Source organism: Callithrix jacchus, chromosome 14 (genome assembly GCF_049354715.1).
Source record: "Callithrix jacchus isolate 240 chromosome 14, calJac240_pri, whole genome shotgun sequence".
In the NCBI taxonomy this organism is placed as follows: domain Eukaryota; kingdom Metazoa; phylum Chordata; class Mammalia; order Primates; family Cebidae; genus Callithrix; species Callithrix jacchus.
The window spans coordinates 75,978,662-75,997,291 of record NC_133515.1 but is presented as its reverse complement, the minus strand read 5'-3'; the positions used below and the strand labels follow the sequence as shown (position 1 = coordinate 75,997,291).

Sequence of the window (18,630 nt, the reverse complement as noted above, 5' to 3'; positions counted from 1 at the left end):
CATTCCCCCAGGCCTGGCCTACTCCTTATCTCCATGACAGTATTCTCCTCCGTTGTGGAGAAAGGCTGCTGTCACCAGCACAAGAGACTTGGGCTGTTGTTTTCTGCGTAAAAGGGGAAAAACATCTCCCGTAATGGGGGGGAAAGAAATCACTCACTTCTACAACTCAAATTTTGTCAAGGCCTACATTTTATTTTAAGTCTTTTTTTTTTTTTTTTAATGGAAGGGAAAGTTCAGTAACTTGAATCTTTTATTGGGAGCATTATTTTCCTATTTATATTAGGGACTGGCAAACTCCAATAGTAAATTCATAGAACGTAGCAGATGCCTTTATTTCTGTTAGGCTACATAATGTGGGTCAAGTTTTATAAGAAGCACAATGTCTTTTATTAGCATAGGATTTAGCAAAAGCAGAATGTATTTGTTTGGGAAATTTCTATTTAGGCTGATTCTCACTAAGAACCATCCTAGGTTTAGCCTTAAAATAAAATGTTTATAATAATTTTTTCCCCAAAAAGCAAATTCATAGATTTATCATAAAACAGAAATATACTTCCAATCTATTGATTATATATATATATATATTATATATATATGGTTATCAAGATAATAACTGATTTAAATATCAGACAACCTTGAATTTAAAATAATACTATTTTAAGTTAAAGAAAGATTTACAGGATAAAAATACATTGGTTTTAAATGCCCCCTTCTCCTTAAGCTTAATTATACCTTCTGAGGCTAGAGTGGGTTACTGATAAAAGTAATTTAAATACATATAATCCTTTAATAATTTCCTCTCTGTTGGTATTTTATTGTTTGTCTTCGGTTACAGAGTTCCTCAAAAGTTAAAGACTAATGTCTCATCCAGAAGAAAAGATATTAAAACAGAAGGCTGTACAAGATTTTAATACAGAGATTTTTATCGGTTTCATCACAATCTTCCCTTTCAAGAATCTTCTTCCTGTTCTGCAAATCTATTTGTAAGGTGAGGCTACTCAAAAAGCAAAAGCAGTGGCCACTAGAGAGATGCTGAGTGGTCACTGTTGGAGAGAGACCACATCCACAGTACAGAGTACTCCAAGCATCCCTGACCTGTGTTCCAAATTTAGGGTGCCCTCTCCCTTTTTGAAGGAAAAGTTTATTTCAGTCTAAAAATCTAAAATCAACACCCACATCCATTTTTTCTCAAATGCCATGAAAATCAGGCTAAAAAATTGAGGGATATCAAGGGGAATTTTAAGTTGAAAAACAAAATAAAATCAAGTTCTAAGTGAATTAAAGTATGTTTTAAGAAAACTGTGGCTATGTTTAAAGGCAAGCTATTTCTAAACAAACTTTTCATCTTCTTAAGCCAACACTTCTGGCCATTCCATTACTTCAGTAATTGATTATAATGCTGGGAAAGCCATGATGTGTTTCAGTGGCATAGTCAAATGGGATCACACCAATTCTTGGTCTGTTATGTAACATTCTCAAAGAAACTTTCACATAACTTATTTCATGTGATTTATGCAGAAACTGTTCACATGAACAAGCAGAAACAAGGAAGAGATGTAACTAGACTTATCTAAGGTCGTACAGCAGAGTGGCAGAGATGGATCCAGAACCTAGATCATGTGATTCCTGATTTAGTATTCTTTTCTATCATATCATATAACCTCCCTGGATAAGAAACCCTTAAATTCAGGGTTCCTTAAAGTTTCCACAGCTGTGAGATCTAAATATAAAGAATTAAACCACAAGTTATAATCACTATAGAAATTTACATGAATGATTAATTCAGAATGTACCTGTACTGCTAATCTTGGTTAAAGGCACCAGAAAGACACTGAAAAACTGGCAGTCCAATTTTGATTCTGTAACTCTTGATTAGTCTTCCAGATTTTAAGAATTAACAACTGTACCATCCCGTATGCTGTATAGGGTTTCTGCAGCTGGCAGTGAAATTAACATTCCCATAATCATGACTGTTGTTTTAGGTTCTAGAGTTGTTTTTAGCTTGACTAGAATTAAGAGTAGTCTTGCCAAAAGACAAAAGCAGCAGAAACTAGAAATAAACCAAGAAAATCTGGCAAAAATTTAAGTACTTTGAAATAATATCTTAAAGGCTGCATGTAGTCCCAGGCTTGTATTAATTTATATTCTATTTTTAGTCTAAAGCAATGAAAAATTGCTAATGAATCAAAAACACAGAGAAATACTTATATTTGAAATTTAATACAGAAAAGCAATACAAATTCCAGAAGTTAATTTCTATTTCATTGGTTTCTCCATTTCAATGACTGTAACATACACCATGTCACTAACCACTGGAGACCTTTATCTTACTGATAATGTAAAGAGCTAAGATAACATAAACAAATGCCCATCAATAAGGACAGGTTATATAATTTTGGAAGGAAACAGAGTACCTAGTTCTATTGATTAGGCAATGGTAAAAGTGAAGTTTTATACTGCCATCATTAGGTGTAGAGCAGCAGTTTTTTACCCATATTCTAAAACCAAGTTGCAGAGAGAAATGAAAGGTAAACACATAAAAATACAAAAGCCAGGCTGGGTTTGGCTTTAAAATGTAAGCAAGAACATATAATTGGAGAAAAAAATTTAAAACAGCCTATTTTTATATTCTCCTTTCTGTTTCTCAGTTGCTTGTGGAGATAATTCCACAAAGTTCTTTTTCAAACATGACCTCCTAATAGATCTTAATATGGTCAACAAAAACTTCTTCTACAGTTTTTTCCCCCTCATCATTAGAGATAACATTACTGGGCTACTTGACTCTCAAATCCCTGCACTAAGGTTTCCACCATATTCATTAACTGCTTTGCTTCCCCTACTCAAAAAGCTAACTCTATAGAAATACCTGCCACTCTACCATCACCAAGCTGGTTTAGGCCCAGGTTATTTCAGACAGAAGCTATAGTTATTTCTGTATACTAGCCTTCTAGCTGTCTCTGTCTTCCTCACTGTAAAACCACCATTCTTCGATATTTTACTGCACAATTCTTCAAGATTTTAGGAACTCAAAATATACCTACATTAGTGTTCAGAATATAGATTGGAAGTGATAATCTAATCTTTTTTCCTTATGTGCCTGTTTTAATTGACACTTGACATTTTATTTGACAAGGTCAATGAGATTTGTGAAATATTTATTACATAAAAAAGTTATTTACGTAAAGACCACCCTACACCCAACCACCATAGTAGAACACTGTTAATCAGGATGTCTGTTCATGTGATAATTCTCCCTTTAAAGCAGCCATTTAAAAAGCTACAAGAAACAATAAGCTCCTCAACAAGGATTTATAAACAATCAGTCTTGAATTCCTTAAAAAAGGAAACAGACGCTATGCTGACGCACAAACACTTTTTTAAAAAATCAGTTTAAAAATAGAACAGTACTGCCCTACAGATCAAAAATTGTTCAAAGATTTAAAAAAGTTAAAACACCCAAACTGAGCTTATATAGGACAAAACTCAAATCTAATTCAGGTTTTTGAGGCTTTCCCATATGAAGATATAAAATAGCAGTAAATACTTTAAAGAAAAGTATCTTTTGGCTTAAGTTTTTTTCAATATCATCTTCTGTGTAAGAGAAATTCCCATGCAAGGGAAACACCTTTTCCCACAGTTGAATATGCAAAGTCTTTATTTCCCCGAAAATGTCAATTCTGAATTATTTTCCTTACTTCAGAGTCATCTCATTTTTCTAAAACAGACTATTAAACTGGACACCACACCACCTACCATTTCTCTACTCACGTTGTTTTAGTCTCATTAACTAACTTATACTCTGTTGCCTACAACTCTGTAACAGAAGTGAAATTCCTACTCTCAACTTTTTCTTTGTACATATTGCTTTTTGCTTTCTTACTTAGGATAAGGAAATAGTCTCTTCCTATCATTGCCAGATTTAGAATGATCCATCCAATTGGATGATTTTTCCCCTAGCTTTTGGGACAAATCCCAAAGTTCTAATATAGTTAGGAATTATGATACATCCAGAAACACCAAATCAAGCTATAGATTCCACATAAGACCCTGTTGCAATCTTTTAAGCAAGTCAACCATTTTCTAATTGCAAAAAAAAAAAAAAATAAGATAATGACCAGTATCTAACTATACATAAAAAAAAATCTATGCATTCCAATGGAAGTGTATCTATAGTGAGGACTCACCTCTATCCTATTTCAATAAGAAAAAAAAATTACAATATTTTGATAGTACACACAATTGCCCAGAAATGAACAAGCCATTTATATTACTGGAAGTTCAAGTTATTTATTTATTTTTTATGAGTTCACATCTGTACCAGATCCTTTTATTAACACATATAATTTAAAAGTTGTAACATATTCTATTCATGAAAACAGTCACCTTATATAAGTCAGTGTAATTAGGTGAAAAGTACTCTACTGAGTCAAGAAACCTAATTTCAAGTCCATGTTCTGGAATTAACTGGTGATATGACTTCTGGCAAATCGTATTTTCAGGGGACTTGGGATTTGTACATCTCTTTGAGCACTAGAGATCTATAGCTCCGTTTTGTACATTACTGTTTAAACACTTGAGACAAAAGGTTGGTTGAACACCACAGTGAAGTCTGAATAAAGTAAGGTTAAACCAGTTTCTCTTCTGTTTTTAGACAATGTCTAACCAAACTATAATAATCGAAAAGATGTCTGTAAGTGATGTCTTATAGTATTATTAAATTTTCTCATGTATGATATCCAATGTCTTTTATTACAATTCTATATAATAAAAATGTGTAAGTTAAATGTTAGCTTTGTTTCAGTGTAAGCCACAACCTGTACTGTATGTTCTCCAATAAATATACCTACTAACCAAATCATTAAATCCCTTTTTTCTTTGGGTAGGCTGACGAAAGGTAAGAGAAGAACAGACCAATAGTTCTTAAAAACAAATGGTAACTTGATCTGTTACCATTGTAGTGAGGCCTTAAAAGTCCGTTTCAGTTTTACAAGTTCATAGATGTTGATCTATTAAAAACCCATTCTATGTTGCCAGTAATAAGTTCAGTAACAGACCTTACAGAATAGACCAAATAAGCTAACAGTTAACACTAATTTTTGTGTACTGTAAACCACAACTCACAAAAGCTGCTTGTAGACTACAGTTTCACCAGTAATATATTTATGACATATTCAGTTAAGCTTCAAAAGAAGATAGAAAAGAAAAATGTCAAAAAACTTAGCCATAGCACTTCTAAAACCAACACTGGCCTTTTATTTCTCAAGAAATTATTGGAAGGATTTTTTTAAACTTATTTTTTTAAGTAAAATAATACCATCAATTTAAATTTTCAATACACTTAACTTTGACAAGGTTCTATAAATTTTGAAATTTAAGTGTTTTATATTTATTAGAAGTAAAAGCACTCAAAATATTACTCTATATCAAAGCTAAAAATTGATATAGAAAAGATCAGAAATAACAAAACATCATTACAAAAGCCCACATCCACAGACTTTAGCCAGCATTGTACACATTAAGTAAAGAAGACTTTCAAGACTACAGAACAAGTTATCAGTTTGTTCAAGTTTGCTTTAAAATGTCCTCATTTAAAAAACAAAAAACATAGTTCCTCAGAAAACAGCTGTCGTTCCTCAGCTGCTTATTAATAATCATAAATTAACTTTGTGAAATACAGCAATTTAAAGAAAACTTTTATTACTAACAATCAAGTCTTACAGAAACAATTACAAATTTTATAATTTGAAAATTCTTCCTGCCCAAAGATCACTGACTTGTGACAGTAAACACTAGTAGTAACTTCTTCAGCAGTTGCCATTTAAAATCCTCTACAGGAAAAAAAAAATTAAAACTTCTTTCTTACAAACACAGATAAAAATCTAAAGATTAATTTTACTCCAAATGAGTCTAGGAACCCCAAACAAAAGTGTTTAGGATGAAATGATAAAAAGTTTAGAATGCTTAGTTATAAAAATTCTGAGTCCTCTAAGGGGACTTAAAAACCAGGAAAATGTGGAAAGCAGGGCAATTTAACTTTTATAACCTTAAAAATTTCTTAAGCAGCAAAGAAGTATTTTGGAACCACAAATTTTGGGTAATTTAACAAAACATTTTTATAGTTGTGTCTAGATCATAAAAGAGTATCGAGAAGGTTGGTGAAATACAACTAAATTAGCAGGTCATACTACTGAAAATTGTACCTCTCAAAAAACAGCTTTATGTGGAAAAAAATGACGATAACCTATTTGTTTTTCATGTAAAATCTAGGCAACCTATTTCCTATGGTTAATTTTTCAAATTTTTGGGTCAATAAAATAAATACATTGACTATAGACATTTCTAGGTGAAAAATAATAAAACTGGAATCCTTGGCTTCCAGGATTGCCACATTTAATATTAAATAATCAGGTTTAGGAGTGGAAATTGAGAGAAAGCAATGCTGTATATATTTGTATAGTAATATAACAATTTTGTTATATTAACATTTTTACTTTATAATCTCAGTAATAGAAAGTGAAGGAAAAAAGATAAAGGAGTAAACTTTTCAGATCCTAGTTAACGATGATTTACTACGAACTTTAGTCTTGTTTCTGTCGCTTTCTAACTGGATAAATTTAGCCAGGTGACCTCATTTTCTCATCTATAACTGATGGTAAAAAAAGTATGTAAGTGTAGTAGAAAAAATAAAACATTCCAAAGAAATATAGAGTGTTGGTATTTTTAGTCAAAGAAAAGAGGTCTTTGGTTGTTAGTTTCTTTTCTATTTTAGGCACAATAACCATGCAGGAAAGAAAATCAGTTTGAAGCAGGAAAACAAAAGTGACAGCCAACTTTGTATTTCTTACCTGCATACATATGGTATGTAAGCCTCTCTATAAGTTTAATAACAGTTCCTGCTTTGATAATTGGAATTCCAGCCTTGGGCTGCATGTTCTCTTCAAATATAATATTCTCTTCAGAGTCAGGCTCTGCAAATCTATAAACATCAGCACTAGGCAGCCTCATCTGCTCCTCTTTCTCTTCCTGTAGCATTGTTACATCAAGCATCCTTTCCAATGTACTCCGGTACTGTAAAGATATCAATGCTGCCATCCAGTTGTTTTTTTCTTCAGCTGACTTGGCAGAAAATATAACACTATTTTCATCTTTTAAAATTATTTCAAAAGCATGCTTGTATTCATTGGTGTCATCTTTATCATTAATTTGTACCTTTCGCATAAAAAACTTTTCTTTAAGACGATATTCTGCATTGCTAGCACCAGGAAGTCTTGGCTGCCCATGATTTGATTTACAGCAAATCATTAAGCCATCAAAGAGAAATATGTGTCTCTCATGTTTGGCTCCTACACGTGTAAGAGTTCCTTCCATTATAAATTCATTGCAACACTGTCCAATGTCTTTTCCCTCCCAACCATCAATATTCTTCTGAATCTCGTTCATTTTCTTGATTGCTAGTTGTTTCCCCTTCATTTGTTGACTATAAAACCGACATGCAGATTCACTGGAATAAAGAAAAAGGCATTATTAGTACACAGATGACAGAAAACCCAGAGTTCACGTAAATAAGGGAAAGTGTAAAAGTAGATGTTTAAAAGGCTCACTGAGAAGGTATTCACTAATTCCCCAATATATTAGTGATACACAATTACACAATTTTGAAAATTAAAGCAACCTAGTAAATTTTTTCAGTGTTCTAAAAAGTGCAATGATCATTGACAAAATTCTACCCTACAAATTTAACTATAAAATGATCATTTCTATCTTGGCTACTAAATATTTAGAATATTTTAAATATTAAAAAGTAGCCCAATACAGTAAAAAAAAAGGGGGGGGGGATTTGTAAATTATTTAGAAGTGCTTAAATGGATAAGACCCAAAGCAAAAAACATGTAGCACTTATTATAATTAGGAAAGTGGAAGCAATGTTATCTGAATTAATGCCTCAAATTATATAATCCCTAAACTAAAGGACACTAATAATTTTACTTTGACAGAACAATGATGCCAGCATAAATCTACCCAATACATTTTACTGTGTCTCTCCTTTAGCTTACCAGTTGACTCTCAGGAGGTCTTGTCTGGGAGTATGCAAGGAAAATGCACAAATATGAAAGGTTTTTCAAACAATAACAATTCTCTTGGCTTTGATGTCACTTCCTCTGAAAGACCAGCTTGTCACTAAAACTATTTTCTTCATTGTTTACTTGAGGAGGGAACTGGGATCCCTGAATTTACACCACAATATTCAGGGTGAAAAGGGTATTTTAAAAAGTAAAAATATTCACCTCAGTCTTCGTTTTGCAAGACTTTTAGAACAAATTTTTTCCATACCACTCTGAACATTAAGCAAAGCTGTTATTGCTTGTTTTAAACATTCCTTGTCTTCTTGATCTTCACTTTTTTCTTCTAACTGCTGTAAAGCCGAAATGACAAATCTGAACCAATAGTATACTTTTGGATAAGATAATAATCTCATTTAAGGACAAAAATAACATTTATTCAACTGTCACCACAATAAAAATGTTAAATGTGTCATCAAATATTCTTTTTAGAAGTGTTTTTCTTGTGTTACTACCTATATTAATACACAACCAAGTTTTCTACATTAAAAGACCAAGATTAGTAGTGTTAAGATGGGTTACATATTGTGACAGGCAATAATATGTAGTTTCTCAAGGTGCATACCCCTGAAAAGAAATGAGGAGCACAATCGATCTATTGAATTATCATAGGAGTTAGCACAGCACTAAGCATGTAGATGAGGTTTTCTTTTTTTAAAGTGTGGAATTTGGTCTTAGGTTTCTGATCCCTATATTATTGTTATATAATATTGAGATGATAAGGAAGATAAATATACCAAAAAGGATGCAATATAGTAGAGGGAATTTCAAATACAAAACCTAGCATCAAATTTTGACTTTACTTCTACTTCTGTCTGACGTTGGGGCAAGTCACTTGATCTCTGAGCCTCACTTTTCCCATTTGTCAAATAAGTCTTATAAAAAGCCTACCCTGCCTACTTTTAGGGGTTATTAAAAACCAATACACTTTGTAAATGGCAGCATACAATATAAGTGTAAATTGTTTTCTTTGTGATTCTCCTACAGAATTAACATTAGTATAATGAAGAACTTTGTCCTTATCGACATTAAGATTTTGAATAAAGCTGCAATATACATATTTATGAAACTCAAGCATATTTTCTATTACTGGCAAATATCTATGTCAGACAAAGTCTGTACTTAACAAGAACTAAGTCATCAATAACTACTAATTGTCAGTACAGTAAGGTGACTATGATTCAGACAAGCAATTAACAGATGTATGAGTGACAATAATTCAGTAACCAAAATCTTCTAAACCTGTTCCTGGTTACCAAAAGGAAAAGTTAAGAAATCACATTTTGGTTGCCTGCAATGGCCTATGCCTATAATCACAGCACTTTGGGAGGCCAATGTGGAGGATCGCTTGAGCGATCTATAGGAGTTTGAGATCTATTAAAATTTTATCAATAGAGTTTTCATGCAACAATTTATGAATACCTACTCTGTATCATAAAAGATATTCAAAGTGATTTATAAAGAAGTTTACGTTTTCTTTTTTTTTGAGACAGAGTCTCACTCTATAGCCCAAGCTGGAGTGCAGTGGCACGATCTCAGCTCACTGCAACTTCCGCCTCCCAACTTCAAGCAATTCTCTTGCCTTAGCCTCCCAAGTAGCTGCGATTACAGATGTTTGCCACTACACCCACCTAATTTATTTTATTTTTTTAATTTTTAGTAGAGATGGGTTTTCACCATGTTAGCCAGGCTGGTCTTGAACTCCTGACCTCAAATGATCTGCCTGCTTTGGCCTCCCAAAGTGCTGGGTTTACAGGCATGGGCCACCATGCCTAGCTAGAAGTTTACTTTTCAATTAGCTTCATTATTCATTAGTACATTAGTACTTTAAGGATTTTATGTTCTTGACAGGTATTCCTTAAAGGTCAACAACACATTCCTCTCTGCTTCAATTGATAAAAATCAGTTACATGCATGTGCACACACATGCACTGATGACCTGTGAAAAGTAAACAGATTTCTTACTTATATTCTAAACCATTTTTATTAAAATTTACTTAAAATTCTTTAATGTCCAAATATTATAAAAGTAATAAATACCATATTATAACATTTATTACTTAGCTTTATTATCCAGATTTCTTATATTCATTACTAAAAACTCACCATTCATTCTACTAGAGGCATAATCTACATTTTTTAGGAAATTTTTCAGTGTTAGCTATGTTAAGTAAAAGAAAAATTTATTCATAACAGTTCTCAACATAAAAAGGATAATGAAATATATTTTCCAAAGGATAAGAGATTTTTAAAATATACGCATTAAAAAAACTCAAATATCTTTTATTCACAGTATTGTTCTTCAATGGCCAGCTGGATTAAAGAAAGCCAATGGCCAGGTGTTCATAAAGAAAGATACTAGGTTTTTACTTAACAGACATTACTGGTAGGCTGAAGGCTCGAATCCAGGTAATCTCTCAAAGTACCTTCCATCCCTATCATTTGAAACTATTTGTCTCTCACATGGTTGAATTCTGAGAGACAAATAAACTGTTACCATAACATTATCAAGTTTAGTCTTTCAAGCAGCAGATAATGTAACACTGAAAGCTATATACCAGGGGTGTCCAATATTTTGGCTTCCCTGGGCCAGACTGGAAGAATTACCTTGGGCCACACATAAAATATACTAACACTAACAACAGCTGATAAGCTTTTTAAAAATTGTAAAACTATCTCATAAAGTTTTAAAAAGTTTATGAATTTGTATTGGATCATGGGTCAGACAAGCTTGCTGTATACATTAAGAAAAGGCAAACTTACTGAACAATTAATTAGTTCATTGAGTTGATTTAGAATTTAATAACTCAAAAGTAAAGCCCAGAGAAATTTCAAGTCCGTAAGATACAAGGCAACTTTTCAGTATTAAAGAACAGGTAGCAAAATAATGAAAATAATAAGCATTTGATATTTTGTCCTGAATGTTTTATATTTTTAATTCAGGAAAACATACCTCATGGTATACAACATATACAATTCTTATACACATAAAAATATTCATAAAAGAAAAAATCCATTTGGACATCCTCTGATTTTCTATTCTAAAAATGTTTCAAGTTTTGGAGTCATTTAGCTACTATTTAACTGTAGCATTTTACATACAGAATATTCTGATATGTCAAAAATATATTTTAAAAGCCACAAACCCAAAGTATATTTCAAACCCATAAAACTTTCCTTATGAAATACTTTTAAAATGTCATTTTTACCTTTATAGCATTAGGCAAGCATCTAAAATAAATTACAGTGTAACAAATGACCTTTCTTGTAAGCATTTTTGGCTTTTTTTTTTTTTTTTTTACTTAACATGGCTAATTTAAACTAGGCACTGGTACAAAATAATTCAAGCTAACTACCATCAAAGGGATGGGTTACTGTGGCTACAGATACAAAGCAGTGGCAACTGGTATGTATATGAGACTCAACAAAGCAGCCTCCTTTTATTAGTGATATTCAGTAAACATTTTCATGACTGCCTATTTAATAATAATGTCCAATAGTAACAGTTACATTGTACAAATGCAGTTTATTTCAATAATTAAAAAAATTGTTAAGTCCTGAGATTATATTACCATATGAGATTGTACTTAAACTCATCTAGGGAATCACATATATATATATATGTTTTTTTGTTTTGTTTTTTGAGTTGGAGTCTTGCTCTGTCTCCCAGGTTGGCCAGGCTGGTCTTGACCTCCTGACCTCCTGATCTCAGATGATCCGCCCTCCTTGGCCTGCCAAAGTGCTGGGATTACAGGCATGAGCCACTATGTCCAGCCAGGAATCATATATAGCAAAATAAAAACTCATATGCTCTACTGAGATGATAAAATTTAACTTTTCACAAGAAAGAAACCACATTTACCAGTGACTAATTTTTTTTGGTCCCTTAGAAATAAGAGGCAGTAGTCAATATGGTGTGTCGTATGTGCAAGGAAACCTTGGGAGAGAAATGGAATTAAATGTAAGGAGTGTCAAAAAGCTACAATCAATATAAAGAATACAGTGGTATTCAGGAGAATAAAACTCAAGATTGTTTGATACATGAAAAATAAATTGTTGGCCGGGCGTGGTGTCTCATGCCTGCAATCCCAGCACTTCGGGAGGCAGAGAGGTGGGCAGATCACGAGGTCAAGAGATTGAGACCATCCTGGCCAGCATGGTGAAACCCCGTCTCTACTAAAAATGCAAAAATTAGGTGGCTGTGGTGGTACGCGCCCACAGTCCTAGATACTTGGGAGGCAGAGGCAGGAAAATCGCTTAAACCCAGGAAGTAGAGGTTGCAGTGAGCCGAGATTACGCCACTGCATTCTAGCCTGGTGAGAAGAGAGACTTTGTCTAAATAAATAAATAAATAGTTGTGCCCGATGCATTCACAATCACATAATGGCTTCTCTTTGGTTAAAAAAGGTAACGGTTGAATTAGTTTTTATTTCTTGGAATTAATTTTTTTTCAATATGGCATTGCATACAATGAAGGAACTACCATATACTTGAAGGCACTAACAGGCAGGTCCAGAACCCACAATTCTTGACTCTCAGTCCAGAGACTTTTTCACTCTATTGAGTACCCAAATAACTGCAATGACTTTGAAAATCCTCAGTATTCCCTAAATAAAACTTATTCCATAAAACAGGTAAATTGCAATGCACAAGAATGACAAAGTATACAGCCAAGAAATACATATTATAATTTGTCTAAGATTTGGGATATAAAAATAAAGATCTGTATTTATTGTAAATATTATATACATAGAAAGAGCTCATCACAACATAAGAGAAGAAAAGCAAAGATGAGGTTCACGTTTTGATTTTGGAATGTTATTTATATACTGTCTGATGAGACGCCACAGTGGATCACAACATGGAAAATTCAAAGAATAACACTTGATTTACTAGTCCTCTTAGCAAATGTATGAAATATTATCCAAATTACTCCAGAAGGAATTAACTAACTGCTGAGTAATTCAAGCCTTTTGTTCTTGTTCACCATGACATCATTTTAAACATTCCATTAAAGGCTGAGGAAAAGAAAGGTTATGACATTCAAATAAATTAATTAGTATTTGATGGTACCAGCACATCTAAAAGGTATGAGTGGAGAAGATGAAAGTCTTAACCAAAATGAAATTTCAATTCTGTACATGAAAGGCAAGCAACCCTAAAAAAATGTTAGGACGTGTCATTTACCAAAATAATATACCTTTTAAAACCATCTCTTTCTTCTAATCAGAGAAAACATCACTAACTACAATTGCACCTCACAGCAGTCTAGTTTGTTTAAAATTAAAAATTGGCCAGGTGTACTGGCTCATGACTATAATCCCAGCACTTTGGGAGGCTGAGGTGGGCAGATCAGTTGAGTTCAAGAGTTCAAGACAAGCCTGGGCAACATAGCCAGATTCCGTCTCCACCAGAAAATAAAATTAGCCAGGCATGGTGGCGCACACCCATAGTCCCAGCTACTCAGGAGGCTGAGGTAGGTGGATTAATTGAGCCTGGGAGGTTGAGGGTGCAGTGAGCAGTGATTGTACCACTGCACTCCAGCCTGGGTGACAGAATGAGACCCTGTCTCAAAAACAAAAACAAAAAAACCAAACACCAAAATAAAAAAATTGGAGTAACACAATAGTTAGCTGTTTGTTTACAATGGTTCCTGTAGTACACTATCCTGTGTTTAACTTTAGTACTTAACATCTGTGGTCAGCTCCAATACCATGTAGCTTTGAGCCCATGCTTTCTAGATAAGAATTTCTGAATTTAGGAAGCTGGTTCAAGGAAATGTATACTAGAGAGAACTTCCATTGTTCTCTGCCAGACTCAGTGGCTCATGCCTATAATCCCTGTACTTCTGTACTCTGGGAGGCCTAGGTGGGAGGAGCCCTTGAGTCCGGAAGTTTGAGACCAGACTGGGCAACACAGTGGGACCTCATCTTTACAAACAGTAATTTTTTAAAATTAGCCAGGCGTGGTGGCATGTGCCTGTGGTCTCAGCTACTTATGAGGCTAAGGTGGAGGAATCACTTGAGCCCAGGTGGTTGAGGTTACAATGAGCAATAGGACCCCTGCAATCCAGCCTGGGTGACAGAGCAAAACTCCATCTCAATAAATAAATAAATAAAAATTAAAAATCTAAGATGAGGATGAAATGATTAATTGGCCTAATGCGAAACAAGAAAACAGAAAAAAAAGAGAGAGAGAGAAAAAAGCTTGGGTGTGGTGGTTCACGCCTTTAACCTCAGCACTTTGGGAGGCCAAGATAGGAGGATCCCTTGAACCCAGGCGTTTGAGATCAGCCTGGGCAACAAAATGAGACCGTGTCTCTACAAAAAATAATTTAAAAAAATTAGTTGGGCATGATGGTACATGCCTGTAGTCTCAGTTACTTGGGAGGCTGAGGTGAGAAGATTGTTTGAGCCCAGGAGTTCCAGGCTACAGCAAGCTATGATGACGCCACTGCACTCCATCCTGGATGACAGAGTGAGACCTATCTCCAAAAAATGGGGTTGGAGGGTTGAGGGGTAGCCACCATATAAAGCCAATGTAGCCAGTGTATATGCTGGAGAATCAGAACAACAAAAATAAATATAATTTTTATAGTGTACCAAAAAACTTATTGTTAAGTGTTGAATTGTGTCCCCCATGAAAGATATGTTCCAGTTTTAACCCCTGTTACCTATGAATGTGATCTTCTTTGGAAATAGGATCTTTGCAGATGTAATCAAGTTGCGATGAGATCATCTTGGATTAGGGTGAGCCCTAAATCCAGTGACTAAAGGAAAGGGAGATGTGGATGCAGATACATAGAGAAGAATGTGAAGCTGTGAAGAACCTGATGGGCAGATGGAGGCAAAGACAAGAGTGATGGCATCTGCAAGCCAAGGACCATCAAAAATTGCTGGGGTCCACCAAAAGCTAGGCAGAGGCAGCAGGGATTCTTCCTTAGTGCCTTTAGAGGAAGTCTGGCTTGCCCACACACTGATTTCAGACTCCTCGCCTCCAGAACTGTGAAAGAATAAATTTGTTGTTTTTAAGACTCTGAGTTTGTGGTATTTTGCTGTGGCGGCCTTAGGAAACCAAATATACTCATGTATACATAACAACATAGATTTCAACCTGATTTTTAAAATAGAGGGAAACTTATTTTCCCTTAGGTTACAAGCACCCGGCATATGGGAAAAAGAGTAAGTAATTCTTTAGGGAATTAATTAGTTCAAAGTCATCCTAGACGATTTTTTTCTAAGGTTTGCTTGGGTGTATCTTGCGAAGATAAAATCCCATGTCTAAGGAATAAAGAAAAAGTTAATACTCTTGTGGAACCAAACACGTACTGCTTTGCTAACCTTTAAAAGAGTGGTCAGGCCAGGTGTGGTGGTTCATGCCTGTACTCCCAGCACTTCGGGAGGCCAAGGTGTATGGTCCACCTGAGGTCAGCAGTTCGAGACCAGCCTGGCCAATGTGGCGAAATCCTATTTCTACTAAGAATACAAAAATTAGCCAGGCGTGGTGGTAGGTGCCTGTAATTCCAGCTACATGGGAAACAGGAGAATCACTTGAGCCCGGGAGGCAGAGATTGCAGTGAGCCAAGATTGGGCCACTGCACTCCAGCCTGGGTGACAGAGCAAGACTGTCTCAAATAAAATAAAATAAAAATAATAAAATAAAATATTGGTCAATGTATTTACTTAGCCCCAAGAAAGAAACCTAAATTTGTTTAATAAAATAAATTTTAAAAAAATAAATAAAATAAATTAAACTTCACAGAGAAAATCACATTATTGAAGCAAAATGGTTTCCAAAAGGGCACAAAGGAAGTTTTTTTACTTCAGAAAAAAAATTAACTTTTAAAGTTAAGGAGTCTAAAGACTTGACTGCTAGCTTTAACTACTGAAGGAAAGAGTATTTTTTCAGTTTTAGTAACATTAAAGTCTTGTGCTATTTTTATTTTTTAATCAACAAGTAAAAATCATATTTATGGTGTGTAACAATATTTTGATAAATGTATATAATGTGGAATGGCTACATCAAACTACTTAACGTGTATTAACACATTTTTTTTTGTGGTGAGAACACTTAATATCTACTTTCTTAGCAGTTTTCAAATATGCAATATATTGTTACTAACTGTAGTTACCATGATGTACAACAGATCTCTGGAATTTACTCCTTCTAACTGAAATTTTCTGTCATTTGACCAGTATCTCCCTACTCTCCTACCCTCCAGCCTCTGGTAACCACCATTTTATTATTTCTTTGGGTTCAAAAGTCTTATACTATTAATAGCTAAACTTATCTTTTGATTTCGTAAAGTTTAAGGCAGTCTACCTGTTTCCAAAATAAATGTAATTATATAAAATTTACAGTTCAATTTCCTTTAAAATATAAGACATAGGAATTTAAAGGAAAAAAATATATATATTGCCATTCATTTTGTAAGAAGCATTTACTGAATGCCTGAATGCCAGATACTGTGATAGGTATGAGAATTCAAAGATAACAGGGCTCCATTCTTCATGAAGCAGAGTTGAATGACAAAGCAGAGAATAAAGATGGGACAAGTTTTCTAAAGAGATGTATGTAAAGAAAGGAAGGAACTCACTCCAGGCATGGTGACTCACACCTGAAATCCCAACACTTTGGAAGGCCTACGTGGGCAGATCACTTGAGGTCAAGAGTTCAATACCAGCCTGGCCAACATGGTGAAAACCCGTCTCTACTAAATATACAAAGTAAGTTGGGTGTGGTGGCACACATCTGTAATTAATCCTAGTTACTTGAGAGGTTGAGGCTGGAGAACTGCTTGAAGCTGGGAGGTGGAGGTTGCAGTAAGCTGAGATCATGCCACTGCACTCTAGCCTGGGTGACAAGAGGGAAATCCATCTCAAAAAAAAAAAAAAAAGAAGAAAGAAAGAAAGAAAGAAAAAAGAAGAAAAGAAAAGAAAAAAAGAAAGAAAGAAAGAAAGGAGCTCAGTGAAAGGATCAGCCTAAGAAACCAAGGGAAACCTGACAGAAGAACCAACACTTGAACAAACTCTGAATTTCCTAGATGAAAGGAGAGGGTAGAAGAGGAATTCCACATAAATGGATAATAAGGACAAGCAAATAAGGCAGTAATATGAACCAGGATACACATGGAACCCTGAACATATCTGGCATATCCAGGATTGCTAGGAAATTCTTTTTTTTTTTTTTTTTTTTTTAGATAGAGTTTTGCTCCTTTTGCCCAGGCTGGAGTACAATAGCCTGATCTTGGCTCACTGCAACCTCTGCCTCCCAGGTTCAAGTGATTCTTTTGCCTCAGCCTCCCGAGTATCGGGGATTTACAGGCATGCGCCACCATGTCCAGGTAATTCTGTATTTTTTAATAGATACAAGGTTTCACCATGTTTGCCAGCCTGGTCTCAAACTCCTGACTTTAGGGGATTCACCCACCTCTGCCTCCCAAAGTGTTGAGATTACAGGCGTGAGCCACCACACCCAGCCAGGAAATTCTTTATGGCTAAAGTAAAAGGTCGGTAGGGTCAACTATTGAGAGATAAAGCTGGAGAGATTGCTATGGTGAAGTAAAGAATTTAGCCTTGTGTCACAGTTGATAGGGAACCAACAGCATTTTTCAAACTGGGAGTTTTAGGAGATACAAAGACCATTCAAGGAAGGTGCCACAGGCAAAAGATGCTGAGGGCCTGAACTAAGGCAATGTCAGTGAGAATAAACAGAACAGCCTATATTTCATAGTCATTTCTGGAATCACATATTGAGGATCTGGCAGTAAGGGAAAAAGAAGCAGCAACAACGGCGCTCTGGCTTCTGGTGAGGGAACCTGAGTTATTCAACAAAGATATGGAATACAGGAAAAAGTACAGATTTGGGCAGGCAGGGGAGGGAGGAAAGTAGTGGAGGAAGAAGGGAGTAAAATGTTAAATTTAAGATAGCTGCAGGACAAAAAGAAAAATCTCTAGTGATGGCAATACTCAATATTTATATTCTTCACAATATATGAAATACTTTTACATACATTATCTTAGTTGACAGAACAACCCAATGAGAAAAGTATTTCATAAATAAAGGATACTAGGGTTCCAAAATAGTGACTTGTTGTAGGCCACACAGCTAGTAGGCTACTGGCTAGAACTGAAGAAGAAACATCAGACTTCAACCCAGTCTAATCTTCAAGAGCCACTCCAAGCCTATGGGTAAATCATAGCTAGTTTCCAATTGTCACTGATGTCTTAGGGTTTTGCTGCCTCTAGTTGCCTCAATTTTATGCAATCATTGCCAAGTCCAGAATTACCAAGTTCAGACTGGCACCCAGGGTAACTGCAATACTAAGAAAAAAAATATTTGGAACCAGTAAGCATCATGCAGTTAGAAAAAAAGCTTAGATCCTAGAGAACTGAAAGGTTTTTTTTAGCTCATCTAGGGGAGGAGCTCCCTGTGATAGTTTCCCTAGGCAACATCCACAAATGCATTATATTATAAAAGGGAACCGTGGGCTAATTGATTTGGGAAATCC

At 34.8% G+C, this 18,630-nt stretch overlaps 2 protein-coding genes across 12 annotated transcripts in view; one reads left to right on the top strand and one right to left on the bottom strand.

Moving 5' to 3' along the window:
- Positions 1-15,157, top strand: part of ARHGEF33 (Rho guanine nucleotide exchange factor 33) — a 142,924-nt gene extending 127,767 nt beyond the window's left edge. For 6 of the 9 annotated variants that reach the window (XR_013526655.1, XR_013526652.1, XR_013526649.1 and 3 more), the window contains one exon: positions 836-3,050. Coding sequence is in view for 6 of the 9 variants with exons in the window: in XM_078349460.1 (XP_078205586.1) it covers positions 836-911 (76 nt within the window). In the remaining 3 variants the exon portion in view is untranslated. Of the gene's footprint in view, positions 1-835; positions 3,051-14,821 lie in introns of those variants that run through there. The other 3 variants (XM_078349468.1, XM_054245028.2, XM_035272754.3) reach the window with 1 other exon arrangement.
- Positions 1-18,630, bottom strand: part of SOS1 (SOS Ras/Rac guanine nucleotide exchange factor 1) — a 132,593-nt gene that overhangs the window by 34,704 nt on the left and 79,259 nt on the right. For all 3 annotated transcript variants that reach the window (XM_035272736.3, XM_035272737.3, XM_054245024.2), the window contains exons 9-10: positions 8,286-8,413; positions 6,846-7,501 (exon numbers count right to left, since the gene is read on the bottom strand). In XM_035272736.3, coding sequence (XP_035128627.2) covers positions 6,846-7,501; positions 8,286-8,413 — 784 coding nt within the window. The remainder of the gene's footprint in view (positions 1-6,845; positions 7,502-8,285; positions 8,414-18,630) is intronic.